General features: G+C 39.3%; 1 protein-coding gene across 1 annotated transcript in view; it reads right to left on the bottom strand.

Annotated features, from left to right (window-relative positions):
- Nucleotides 1–15,025, bottom strand: part of LOC135203037 (LMBR1 domain-containing protein 2 homolog) — a 73,496-nt gene that overhangs the window by 37,640 nt on the left and 20,831 nt on the right. The window contains exon 4 of the mRNA XM_064232619.1: nucleotides 9,170–9,380. Coding sequence (XP_064088689.1) covers nucleotides 9,170–9,380 — 211 coding nt within the window. The remainder of the gene's footprint in view (nucleotides 1–9,169; nucleotides 9,381–15,025) is intronic.

The following is a 15,025-nucleotide window of genomic DNA, read 5'->3' as shown; positions in this document are numbered from 1 at the left end:
GCCTAAGTATCTGCAGATTTGAACTAATCACAAGGGGGTCTGGTACACATCCCACATGAATATGGGGGGGGGGGGTACTGTAAATTTAAGGCTCCTGTTCATCAAGCACCAGCCTAATTCCTTCCTCATCATTCGAGAGAGGAAAAGGATTAAGGACTGGAAGCAGGCCTCCTTCATTATCTGATGAAGAGAATGAAGGCTACTAGCTGTCCCGAAAGGAGGCTTCTATAGCGACAAGAGGATGCTGAAGATGAATAGTTCTTAGCCGAACTGACTGTTCCTGAAACGAGAACACAGGAGAGGCAGAAGTTCCATGGAAGATGGCTGAGACCCGGAAGAAAGTGGGTACTTCTAAAGGATACCTACTACCAGATCTCAGCTATGTCGTTGTCAAGTCCAGAGACTTCAAGTACCAGCAGTAGGAGAATGCCTGTATGAGCATTCTCTATGTCCTTCCTTTTGTTTTCTTCCCTATTAGAATGAAGGTTGAAGGAGAAACATGTATGTGCATTCTCTCAGAAGAGAAAGAAGGCTGGCTATTACACAATCATCCTTCACAGCCTGAGCCTTATAGGTCTTGCCTGGAGGACAAGGCAGATGCCTTGGCACGTTCCTGGACTACTGCGGTATCCACCACTCCCTCAGAGAGAGAGGCAGAACCGAATGAAAGTTTGTTTCTAAGGGTCAAGATAGATGACTTTGCGACTTACAAAACTGGAGATCCAAATTTGGAAAATGTCCCTCTTCTTAGCACCAGAATTACCCACAGGTTGCTGACTGGCATTGGGTAGGGATGAAATCACATAGGGGACTGACTGGAGGGAAACCATAGTGGTGTCCTCCAGGCTTGCTGTCTCTTGTTGCGAGAGGGAATACCCTTTGCGACAATGAGAAACAGTTTGAGACCCAAGATTGGTAAAGAAGAAACGCTCCTGTCACAGAAGTAGAGGGGAATAGAGCTTGATTGGGCGTCTCGAAAATCAGAGTGAACTTGTCCAGAGAAAAGGTATTCATTTAGTTGAGAACGCCCTCACAAGCAAGGAATGCGGCTCCCCTATGAAAACCCTTGTCTCTCCTGGAAGAACAAGGGCCTAGAGCAATGAAGATTATTCATAAGGGAAGCTGTGGTCATATCCCCGAGATCAATGTGCTGATGAATTGGAGCAAAGATCCATGGTGAATGAAAATTTAATGTATGGGCAGCCCCGATTAATGGCGGCATCGGTTAACGGCCATCTGGTTTTACAGCACTTGTCTAGTGATGCTGTTGACTGGATTTTCTACACTGATCTCAGGCTAGCAGCTCTAATCTCTGGTTAACAGCGCCGATATCCAGTTAACTGTCCTGTTAACCCTTAAACGCCGAATGGACGTATTAAACGTCGAGTCAAAATCTCCCCCGATTTCCGAATGGACGTACCATATGTCGGCTCAAAAAAGTTTTTTTAAAAATTCGCGGAAAAATACTTATAGGCCTACCAGCCGAAAACTTTTGAATCACGCGCCTTGGGGGATGCTGGGAGTTCACGGATCAAGGCGTTGTTTTGTTTACAATCGTTACGCAGGCGCGCAAGCACGAATTTCTTTCTTATCACACTAAAAAGTATCAGTGACAAATCTCAAAAATTATTTCGTCACTTTGACATAATTTTTGCACCGTTTTGAATTATCCGTTACATAAAGTATTATATATGAAAATGTGCGCAATTTCATTTAAAATACAACAAAAAAATACTCATGATTGTAACTTTTATCCGTTTTGAAATATTTCCATATAAATAACGATAAGTGCCAAAATTTCAACCTTCAGTCAACTTTGACTCCACCGAAATGGTCGAAAAACGCAATTGTAAGCTAAAACGCTTATATTGTAGTAATATTCAACTGTTTACCTTAATTTTGCAACAAATTGGAAGTCTTTAGCACAATATTTTGATTTATGGTGAATTTATGAAAAAACTTTTTCCTTACGTCCGCGCGGTAACTCTTCCGAAAAAAATCATACATGCGATTGTGGTAATGTTTGCACCATTTTAAAATTAGCCGTTACATAAAGTTTTATATATGGAAATGTGCGCAATTTCATGCACAATACAACTAAAAACCACCCATGGTTGTAGCTTTTATCAGTTTTGAAATATTTTCATATAAAAAATGATAAGTGACAAATTTTCAACCTTCGGTCAATTTTGACTCTACCGAAATGGTCGAAAAACGCAATTGTAAGCTAAAACTCTTATATTTTAGTAATATTCAATCATTTACCTTCATTTTGTAACAAATTGGAAGTCTCTAGCACAATATTTCAATTTATGGTGAATTTATGAAAATAATAAAATTTTCCTTACGTCCGCGCCGTAACTCTTCCGAAAAAATCATATGTGCGATTGTGGTAATGTTTGCACCATTTTAAATTAGCCGTTACATAAAGTTTTATATATAAAAATGTACGCAATTTCATGTAGAATACAACGGAAAATAATTGAAGGTTGTAGCTTTTCTCATTTTCGAAATATTTGCATATAAATCACGATAAATAGAAAAAAAACCACGTTCGGTCAACTTTGACTCTACCGAAATGGTCAAAAAACGCAATTGTAAGCTAAAACTCTTATATTTTAGTAATATTCAATCATTTACCTTCATTTTGCAACAAATTGGAAGTCTCTAGCACAATATTTCGATTTATGGTGAATTTATGAAAAAAACTTTCCTTCCCTACGCTCGCGGATTCTCCGCCATAAAACTCCGAATTGCGTACATCGAATTCTCGGAAAATTTGCTCCGTTTCATATTAGGCATTTCATAGAGTTTTATATATGAAAATGTGCGCAATTTCATCGTAAAATAAAATAAAAGGAAAATATTTGAAGGTTGTAGCTTTTCTCATTTTCGAAATATTTGCATATAAATCGCAATAAATAGAAAAAAAACCACTTTCGGTCAACTTTGACTCTACCGAAATGGTCGAAAAACGCAATTGTAAACTAAAACTCTTACAGTATTGTAATATTCAATAATTTGTATTCATTTTGAAACAAATTGGAAGTCTCTAGAACAATATTTAGATTTATGGTGAATTTAAAAAAAAAAACATTTTTTTACATCTGCGCGTTACGAATTCGTACATCATTTTGTGATAATATTTTTCCGGTGTTGCTTTTATTGTTTTACAATGTATTATATATCAAAATGATTGCAATTTAGTGTAAAATACAACTAAAAAAAAAAGAAACTTGTTAGCTTTTACAGTTTTTTGCACAGCGTGATTTTAATACAATTATGTATGAATTTTTTTTTTCGCTACCATATATCGCATTATTACCATATGATAATGATATTATTTTTCATTTCTGATGATTGCATACTAAATTTCAGGCAATGACAAAAAAAGGAGCCAAAAATAAACTCTTAATCTTCAAAACTAAGCGCGCTGTGATTTTTTGAAAAAAATATTTTTTCCGCTTCCGCGCTCGCTCAAAACCGGCTCCGGAATTCGGGGGAGTTTTTTATTTTTACCGCTTTGGCGTTTAAGGGTTAAGCAGGTTTTAGTGCTGTTATCGCTGATTTTTGGTTAACGGCATCAGCCAGGAACAGAACCCCAGCCGTTAACTGGGAACTACCTGTATTCATATCCCAAAGAAGACAATTAGAGTTTTCCCATGGTGCAAAACTCCTGATTTCCTCTCCTTGAAGGGGGATTTGACAGGACCCAACAAAACTTTCCTTGACTACTCGAGTGTACGATGGGATGAGCCGAGGATTGATCTCGAGATACTAACTCTTGTAGCCGAATTCTGAAAGAGACAAACTCATCAGAATTCTCTCTCTTTGCCTTGCACCTCTTGAAACAACCGAAGGGGTCAAGAGAACAGGTAAGGAGAAAGGGCATTCCTATCTGTCCTGATAGAAGAACAAGCAGAAGGGGTAGATCATGGGCAATCATCAACTTTTATTTCTTAGGCTCAGAGGTCTGGATAAACTACAGTGGAACCTCGACATACGAAAGTCCCAACTTACGAAAAATTCAAGTTACGAAAGCAAATACGAAGATTTTTTTGCCTCTGCATAAGAAAATAATTCAGGTTACAAAAGGTTGTTGCTGTAAAGTCCCGAGATTTGCCCGGACCGCCGAGAACAATTTTAAAACTCGCGCGCCGCCAACTGAGTAGACTCGTCACCATCCCTCCCGCTCTCCCATTGGTTCCTGATGATAGTCACCACCATAAGATCCTGCTCTCCTATTGGTCAGCATCTCTCCTATCGTGCTCTACGTAATGGCGTTCTTCGGCCACTTCGTCGCACCAGCGTTATCGTATGCACGAGGAATTCGTTTGTTTACATATAAGATTTCGTTTGTTAACGTAAATTAGTGTTAGTGATTTCGCTTTGTACTTTTATCGTGTTGTGTGAGAACTTAATTAGTATACTACATACTTAATTACGTATAGTCATGGGTCTCAAATGAAGACAAAAATGGAGATTATCAAGAAGTATGAATCTGGCATGCGGTTGAGTGTGATCGCTAAGGAATACGGCCGAAATCCGTCGACAATAGGCACCATCCTTAAGCAGAAGGAAGCCATCAAAGCAGCTACACCTTCCAAGGGCATGACTATTTTGTCCAACAAGAGGAGCCACGTGCACGATGAGATGGAGAGGCTGCTTCTTGTATGGATAAAAGACAAAGAAATCGCTGGCGATATGATAACCAAGACGGCAATCTGCCACAAGGCCAGCGCTATTTTCGGTGATTTGATTGCCCAGGCCGAAGACAACGGAGGAGGAGGGAGATCGACGCCAACCCCATACTTTAAGGCTTCTCGTGGGTGGTTTGAAAAATTCCGGAAACGGACTGGTATCCATTCGGTGGTGTGGCATGGGGAGGCAGCCAGCTTGGACATGAAAGCAGCCGAAGCCTTTACTAAGACATTCAACGAGATGATGATCAACGAAGGCTACAGTTCTCAGCGAGTCTTCAACTGTGATGAGACTGGCCTTTTTTGGAATAAATGCCTCATCGGACATACATCACAGAGGAAGAAGAAGCAGCTACCCGGCCATAAGCCTATGAAAGACAGGCTTATGCTCGCACTTTGTTCGAACGCCAGTGGGGATTGCAAGGTGAAGCCCCTACTTGCGTATCATTTGGAGACTCCTCGAGCCTTCAAGGCCCACAAAGTGCTAAAGGAGAAGCTTCCAGTGATGTGAAGGGCTAATGTGGAAGCCTGGGTAATGAGACTTTTGTTCACCGAGTGGGTAAATCTGTGTTTCGGCCCGACAGTGAAGAAATTCTTGGAGGAAAAGCGCCTCCCTCTGAAATGTCTGCTGTTGTTGGACAATGCCCCTGCTCACCCTCCTGGCCTTGAGGAAGATATCCTAGCGGAGTATTCTTTCATCACGGTTCTTAATCTACCACCTAACACCACCCTCTCCTCCAGCCCATGGACCAGCAAGTGATATCAAACTTCAAGAAGCTGTATATGAAACATCTTTTCAAGAGATGTTTCGACATCACCGATACCACAAACCTCACCTTGCGTGATTTTGGAAGGAGCATTTTGATATCATAATATGCATCCGACTCATCGATCAAGCTTGGCAGGAGGTTTCGAGGCGAACCTTGAATTCTTCGTGGAGGAAACTCTAGCCTGATGCCGTATCCGCCCGAGACTTCGAGGGATTCGACGTGGGCGAAGCTGATGCAGATTCAGAAACAGTTGATGATCCTGAAACTGTTTCGCAACCAGATCTTGACGAGATCGTTGCACTCGGCAAGTCCATGGGGCTGGTTGTCGACGAGGATGACACCAATGACCTTCTCGAGAAGTACCAAGAGGAGCTTACGACGGATGACCTGAAGGAGTTGGAGGCCATGCAACATAACATCGTTCAAGAAGAGTTCTCTAGCAGCGGCGAGGAGGAGGACGACGACCCTATGACAACGGCAGAAATCAAGGATGCTCTAGCTGCTTTTCATAAGGTGCAATCATTTGTAGAAAAGACACCCCGAAAAGGCTTACACAGGTAGCATGCTTGCCCAGTTCGATGACGTTTGCCTCGTTTCAGGAACATTGTGAAAAGCAGGCAGAAGCAATCTTCCTTGGATAGTTATTTTTTAAAGAGGCCTTTAGTAGGAGTAAGCAAACAGGAAGATCCAAGTGATACTATGAAGAAACAAAGATGAAAGTGGTGAAGAAATTGAAATTTGTAAAAAAAAAAAAAAAAGTTAAGTATAAAAAAGAAAAAAAATGCAAAAATAAAAAAAATAAAATAAATTTAATCTTAAGTTTTTTGTAAAGTTAAGTGTTAACGTTTTGTGCCATTTGTTAATGTGTTTCATAAAGTTTAGTGTTAATGTTTCCTGACATTTTTTAATGTTTCGTAAAGTTAAGTGTTCAAGTTTTCTGCCATTTGTCCTCCTCCTCTGTTGCCACTTTCGGAGATCGCCTCACTTGAAAGGTAAGGTTCCGCATTTTACTACATACGTACGTATGTACGTACAGTATTTCTTGTACCATGTACACTAATACACTTTATTTACTTGTATGTAGTACATATTATTAGTATATGTAGTTTAAGTTAAGTATTGAATGGTCCAAATTGTTGTATTTCATTGTTTATTGGTCAATTTAGCTTTATTATAAAATTTACTGGTGTGTTTTTCTAGGGCTTGGAACGAATAAGGCAATTTATATGTAAAATGTGGTTCAAGATACGAAAAAATCAGGTTATGAAGGCCGCCTCGGAACGGATTCATTTCGTATCCTGAGGTACTACTGTAATCCTTTACAATAATAATAATACTAAACTTGTGATGACTGCAGCATGGGGAAGGAGGGTGTTTATGTCATGGCAAAGCACCAACCTAAGGAGAGCCAAAGTTCTCCCGGGCTGAGCCGAGCTCTCGATTCGACTTAACTGAGCAAGCTAAGCAGGTCACATAATGCAACTATGAGCAGTACTTGTCTACTAAATAATATTGTTTTTCTAAGGTCCAAGACATGAGGATGGAACCTGACCAAGCACTTAAAAAGAGCTTGCAGGCAGTGTCAAAACACCTAAGTGTCTCTGCACTTCTCTCATTGTATCAACTTCCAAGCGCTCACGATTCCTAGGAATCCGAGCACTTAGAGGGCGCCAGAAATTCTAAGATAATCAGGTGCTTGGCAAGACTCCCGAATCTTGTAAGAACAATCATTGGGAGTGTTCTTCTCTCGCCTTCCGAGTGCTCATTCTGAAGGGCACTGCCCTCCAACACGAGTGGAGACCCCTGGAAATAGGTAACCCAATCGTCACAAGCGAGTAAAAAAGGCAATGGAGATATATCTCCTGAAGGGAAAACCCCCACAAGGAAGGAATACCGGAAGAGAAAACTGAGGGCGAATGCTCTGAAGTTTTCCTCCTAACAAACTTTCAACAGCACAAGCAGCAAGAGGAGCATCTATGGAGAGAGAGAGAGAGAAAAAAAACACACTGTCATGCCCTTAGACAAAGGGGGTGCTGTGATAAAGGTGAATGTTACACCCTTGGCCACCGACCCCGAGACACACACACTGGAGGAAGGCGGCCTGCAAGGCCATCACAAATTGGGAGTTTGCATATTAACGAATATCAAACAGTATCCAGGCAGTCCCTGGTTATGGTGGGGGTTCAGTTCTCGGTGGGGTGCTGATAAATGAAAACTGCCATTCACCGAAGCTCGGTTATTTATGGCACTTACAGACCAAGTTTTGGTTAATGGCCCCTCTGTTAGGTATGTTATGTGGTGCCATAAATTGCCGATTCTAACTCCATAAAACCAAATCGCCATTAACTGAATCCATCGATAACCGGGAACTGCCCGTATTCAATATATATAAAAAAAGACCCCACTGGGAAAAGCGAATTTAACGACAGTCAGGTAAGAGCTCAGAAAAACATGTCTGCATCGCATGACGGCTGAAAGCAAAGTGGAATGTTTACATCCAGTCAGGCGGGATCCCCCCTACCGGACAGTAGTTACTGCCTAACCACCTTGTTCAAGAGTTTTAACGGCCGTGTTCCAGCTTCACCTTACGCAATTTCTATTGTAAAGAACTGAAGGAGTGTATATTGTGTAGGAACAAACTAATTCATGAATACATACAGACTTCCAAACCACCTTTATACCCATATCTATTTTGCATATTTCCTTAACAGCACATTTTACATTCAAACCCAGTATCATGAACAACAAACATATGCTCGCAATCTTAACGTTATTAAGAGTATGGAGACTTTACTCTATGCTCAAGAAAAATACCTACTTTCCATTCCTTCCCATTCCCACATGCCCTGACTGTGCAACATCTGTTAGGTCTTCCAATGGTTAATTGTTCAACTACTTCGGTATGCCATAGTCGCAGATTCGTGTTCACTCTCTGGATGGCTAAGGAAACAGCTATTTGTCCACAATAGTTCAGTAAAAGGAATGAAAGAGGTTGCAGCTAGGGATGATGGGATGCTGCAAAAGCCCTTGAGTAATCCTGATAATATACCCCTCAAAGAGTCCAATATTGAAGAAGAAATATCCAATATTAACTCATCTTCATACCTTACTAAGATAAGCAAACTTTGCACAATTTTACATGATCTTTGCTATTATACATTTGCAATGCCAAACGGGCTTGTAATTATTAAAGTCTTTATTGTAGTAATAATGCATGAGATTTGACGAGTGATACACATTTTCAACTAAGCCAGTCTGGGCTACAAATGAGCCACACCATATTCAACCTGTGAGAAAAGGATAATAGTACTATAGATATTTCTTCCTTTACATTATCACTTCTGTTTGCCATAATATGTAAAATCAATGAGCTGGAGATATTTTATGGCTTCATAGGTTCCATAATTTATATTGGAATTTATAGGCAATAAACTAAATATGTGGCTGCTTTCCTAATCCTTCAGCCCATTGCCACTTTCCAAGGCATTATTTATTAGTTTCAGTGAAGACTACTGTGATAGGTAAATGCATACAAAATAGAACTGATTTCTGCAAATACGTACATCCCACTTAAAATTCAGACATTTAAATATGGATAACTTTGTTAACCTGCATCACATTGAAAGGTTACAGTCAAGTGCAGCATAGAAGAACTTCATTGAGCTTGAAAGTACAGTGTTTTCAGTGTCCATACTTTACCTGAAGAAGGTCACTGACATGCTCATTTGCCTCAGCTCGTTCCTGAGACAGTTTGGCAGCACGGAAATAAGCATGATGAAGAGTGTGGAGAGTGGAAGCAGAGTACCAGAGGGACCGAGGCACTTCCACTAGACCATAGCCTAGCAGAAGCACAAGCCAGAACAGCCCCCAGGTATTAGAAGCAGAGGCTGCTATTGCACGTAACTTGGAGCTGTAAAAAAAATTACCTTATCATGTTTTGCCATAAATTTTATTTGTCAATACTTTGGTCTTGAAATTTTTAAATAATCTAACTATGTACTCCAATGAGTAAAATTCTTACTCCACATACTGCAATCTATCAAAACTTAGTAGTACCTGGATGAAGTGAAATTTCTGAAGATCAACAGTTTCTCAAACAGATTTGTGTCCAATATAAATGGATACAAATTGATGATACACTGATGATCAAGTGAGGGGGTTCTAATAAAAAAATTCAAATGCTCACATTTACTGATACAATAAGGTCATGAGCAATGGTTACGAAGGATGAATAATTATCTAAAACGTCTATGATGCAATAACTTATTAGCTGGTGAGCCACTGGCTTATTTTCTTATGGCAATATACAAAGTTACCAGTCCATGTTAAAGAGGCACTGTTCACATCTAAACATGTCAGGATTCATTTGGGAAATATTTCAAGCGTTACTGGAAAATCTAATCTCTAATTATGGACAACAATATCACAGCTACATTTTTTAAAAGACAATTTCTGTTCAAGAGATTCTCTTCTCTTCTCAAACATTTTAAATTAACTGTAATCTGGAAGACCAAACCAAAATTAAAGTGTTTAACCAAACCAACAAGCAGACATTCTCAACTCTCATTGGGCTGCCTCATACATTTGTTCGTAATATACTGTATTAGATCTTACAGTAATACATTGCAAAGAATTAAAAATTCAGACTAAATAATCTGAAAATATGTCCAAATCTGCCTGAGGAAAAATGAGTAGTACAGTAGAGCCCTGGACCTTGATGTTAATTCGTTCCAGAAGAAGCAACAAGATGCGATTTTGTCGAGATCTGAATGAATTTTTCCCATAAGAAATAAGAAAATGGATTATTCCGTTCTTGACCACCAGTTATTACCGTAACCTTGCCTTTTTATACAAAACATTACCCATAAATACACATAAATTACAATTAAATAAGTTCAGTGTTAAATAACATACCATTCAATGCACTTTTTTCATTTTTAAATATACACTGTAGTAAAATAACTGCCCTACGTACACCCAATTCGGCCATAATACGATGGTTGACTAAGTGCCATAGGCTAGGCTAGGTATGTAGTATGTACTATAAGGGGTAGGCATAATTATTGTTGCTAATAAGAAAAACATTGAATATCAAGCCTAATTCTTAAAGCAAATTAATACAATACTAAAAATAAGCTGAATTGTTAGGTTATCATAAATTTAAGAAAAATTCTCTAAGTTACGTCGCTTAGCTAGTGGCCGTGAGCGGACATAAATCATACAGTCTACTGGATACTGTATACAAAATCACTTTAAAAAATATCTTTCAATACATGTTATGATATTAAAATTTTTCTCTCTCAAATTATCCTTGTAAAATAGGGGCACTTTCCATAGCCGCTGTATGCTTTATATAGTGTGACATCAGACATCACTATTGGTGGAGTAATACCCACTGAAAGTAGATCCTCATAAATGTATGCCTTTAAAATTGGAAAGAATCCTGATATTAAGGATAATGGGGAGCTGTCGTTATCACAAAACCCTTTAATTTAATTATAAAATACTACCAAGACAATATTGCCCCTAGTAAACAACAAGGCTTGAAGCAAGCACGACTGGGAACTATGAATTACGAGCATCGCAAGTCAAGCACAACTGGACATAACGAATAATGACTAATGAACAAACTGCAAAATGTTTTGGCAGGCAAAAGCATTGCCTGAAAAAACAAAAAACACATGTAGCACTTTATTGAATATATTGCATTTACAAATAATGTATCTGCAATTCTTAAACCCAGCTTTCTTTCGTAAATGAAATCAGCTGATATTTTAAGAATGTAAACAAAACCAGAATGCACATGTCAGATCACTCTGTTCGTAATATAATTTGATAATATGGTAATATTACATGCAATATGATTAGATACAGTAAAACAAGGGCTTTATTAAAATGAGCATTATTCTCACTACACAAATAGTGTAGGTGTAACAACCTAACCCAGGCAACAGTCAGTCAGTCAGTCAGTCAGTCAGTCAGTCTGTCTCATTCCCGAGTTTTCAAATTACGGATGAAGCAATTGTAAACCTGTAGTACAGACATAAGCAACAAAATCGAGCAACGGCTGATTGCCAATGTCATTTGCCGTCACTATGAAAAGAAGAAAAAAAAAGCGCAGGCAAAATTGATATTTAAAATCACACTTAATGCTTATACAATTAAGTATTGTGCCACTTTTAAACCCTACTTTGTTCATTTCTTTACAAGAAAGTATTTAAATTACATACCTTCCACCAGCCAAGTGTAATGGCAATGAAGATATTGTTAGTCAATCAGCCAAGATTTTGAGAATGCAAACAATATGCAAATGGCATACATGACAATGCTTATGTTCGGTAAAATACATTTAACTTTTTCAAATTATAATTTTCTCCAGAAAATATTTATGTTTAGGCTTATAGACCTTTTTAGTTTTTAGAATTACAGATAGAGATCCTATCTTGTAAGAAAGTGAGAACTCGCTCATCCTAATGTCTAATTATGGTAATTATCAACAGTAAATGCTGTAATTAGTTGTTTTGTTTACAGTATCAAAAGTTGTATCACTAGTGAATCACTTGAATAACCTATGGATTTCACCATTATTAGGTTACAAATGTTTTGTTTACAGTGTCAATAGTTTGTCGATGTTGTGACTGTAGCCAACTACTGATACAGCTGTCAACACTTCAGCGGTTAGGCTATCATTAAAAATCTCACAGCATTTAAAGGTTGTCACAGAATGCCTCTAACTATGCTGTAATGTTTCAAATTTCTTCTTCCAACTAGTCTCTGATTTTGAATAAAAATCAGACTTCATTAGTTACCAGTTGTACATGTGTCAAAAGATCTTTTAATTCGAAATCGGAATCACATGATACCGGAACCGAAGAACCAGAACCATGGGCACACAAGTCAAGGAATTCATCAGATACAGGTCTAGCTACCGTTTTCTTTTTCTCCTTAATCAATCTTTTGCTCTGCAAGATTCTTTGATGTTTAAATATAGGCCGTCATGTCTTCGTCAGACCAAGACTTACAGAAGTTGCAACGAGAAGTCAAGTCACAAACCTGTCCATGACAAGTTACAAAAGTCATGGGGTTCATACTCCCTGCTACTCGTCCTTGTCCCACAAGCTGGGCAATTCTTGATGTTATTAGCAGAAGGAAGAGTTAAATCATCTTGGACTGTTGGATGGGCAATTCCTGCTGTTGCTAGCAGAAGGAAGAGTCAAATCATCTTGGACTATTGGATGGGTCACGTAATTTCGGGTCGCACAAAAGTTCGTCAAAATAAAATGTATACCAAAATAGAGATAAAAGTTAATTCACTAATTTCGGAGATTTAATAAATGGTTAAAACATAAAGTGGCATTAACAATTAATGAGAGCTTTAAAGGCACAAAAAGTTTAGGAAATTTATAGAGCGGCCGTGATGTAAACAAGACAGGCGCTCGTTAACAAATGATTTTCAAGGGAAGGTTTTGTAACTGTTAATGGCAGTGTTGCCAACTGGCGGACAGAATAGGAGGTAACAGGATTGCCAATGTGCTAAATTTGGTGTGGTTTTGGGGGATTTAGGGCTAGATAAATTATATCAAGGTAATGTTCATTAACATGATATTGTCATGTTACAATAAAGTTTTATACATACTTACCTGACAGATATATACTTAGCTATAGACTCCGTCGTCTCCGACAGAATTTCAAATTTCGCGGCACACGCTACCGGTAGGTCAGGTGATCTACCGCCCTGCCCTGGGTGGCAGGACTAGGAACCATTCCCGTTTTCTAATCAGAATTCTTCTCTTCCACCTGTCTCCTGCGGGGAGGCTGGGTGGGCCATTAATCGTATATATCTGTCAGGTAGGTAGTATATAAACTTTATTGTAACATGACAATATCATTTTTATACATTCACTTCCCTGCCAATAATATACTTAGCTGATTAGCACCCATTGGTGGTGGGTAAGAGACAGCTAACTACTGAAATAGACAGGTAAACAACATATGTTGTAGGTATTAATAAACCTTGGTTCCTACCTTATTAGGCTGAAGACTTCGCGGCTACTGCCTTGGAGTCTGCTTAGCCTCAAGAGCCTCAGCGAGATATTGATCTATGGCTAAGAGTTCTTGTGGGTCTGCCAATGGGGTCTTATCCACTTACTCGGCAGAGCCTAAAGGCCTTTGTCATTGGGTGCTATTCCACTACATGACAATACACCTTGTTCAAGGAGCACAACACCGATCCCGATCACCTGATCCTAACATCCATGTTAGTTCTAAGATGTCAAGGAGTTATCCCCGAACTCCTTACAAACAACCAAAAACTCGAAACATAATTACACTTTCATTTATACAAAATATACAAAAAAAATTTTGTACTCCCCGACTAGCCATACATACCCTTGATCCCCTACCAGCAATGACACTATGCGCCCGTGCGACATCCGTGAGCTTGCTAATAGAAAACCAAACACATATCTGACAAGAGGGTTTATGTACGATAAATCAAAATATTTTAAGGATCAGTCTTTGCTCCAAGACCCAGCACTGTATCTGCTGATACAAATGGACCTAGAGAGAAGCACTTCTCATAGGTCACTCTCACATCCTTCAGATAATGAGATGCAAACACTGAATTGCACCTCCAATACGTAGTCTCAATGATATTTTTAAGAGACATATTCTTTTGGAACGCCAAGGACGTTGCTACTGCTCTCACCTCATGGGTCTTAACCTTTAGAAGACCGAAGGATTCCTCCGAGCAGTTCTTGTGAGCGTCCGTAATTACGCTTCTCACAAAGAAAGCCAAGGCGTTTTTGGACATGAGTCTTTTGGGGTTCTTCACAGCACACCAAAGACCTTGTTGACAAGCTCCCATCTGTCTCTTCCTCTCTAAATAAAATTTAAGAGCTCTCACTGGACAGAGAGACCTCTCTGTCTCTCTGCCTACGAGGTTAGATAGACCTTTTACTTCAAAGCTTCTGGGCCAAGGTTTTGACGGGTTTTCGTTCTTCGCCAGAAACATTGTCTGGAACGAACAGATGGCAGCATCTCCTTTGAACCCCACTGTGGAATCTAGAGCGTGCAATTCGCTCGTCCTCTTGGCTGTAGCGAGAGACAACAGGAATAAGCATTTCCTATGACGTCGCGGAAGGAAGCCAGATGTAAAGGCTCGAATTTATCCGATGAAAGGAATTTAAGGACCACGTCCAGATTCCAACTAGGTGTTCTAGGAGTTGCTGCTTTTGAAGTTTCAAAGGATCTAATTAGATCGTGTAGATCTTTGTGTCTGCAATATCTAGCCCTCGATTTCTAAATACTGAAGACAGCATGCTTCTGTATCCCTTTATTGTTGAGACAGGATAGGTGAGATTGAGGATTCTCTCTCAGAAAGAGGAGGAAATCAGCAATATTCACTATAGAGGTACTGGAGGAGGACAGCTTCTGACTCTTACACCACCTCCTAAAGACTTCCCACTTCGATTGGTATACTCTTCTCGTCGAAGCTCTGTGGGCTCTAGCGATAGAGCCCGCAGCCTTGCGAGAAAAGCCCCTCGCTCTGACAAG

Source organism: Macrobrachium nipponense, chromosome 33, assembly GCF_015104395.2.
Source record: "Macrobrachium nipponense isolate FS-2020 chromosome 33, ASM1510439v2, whole genome shotgun sequence".
Classification (NCBI taxonomy): Eukaryota; Metazoa; Arthropoda; class Malacostraca; order Decapoda; family Palaemonidae; genus Macrobrachium; species Macrobrachium nipponense.
This window is presented reverse-complemented; position numbering and strand designations above follow the sequence as displayed.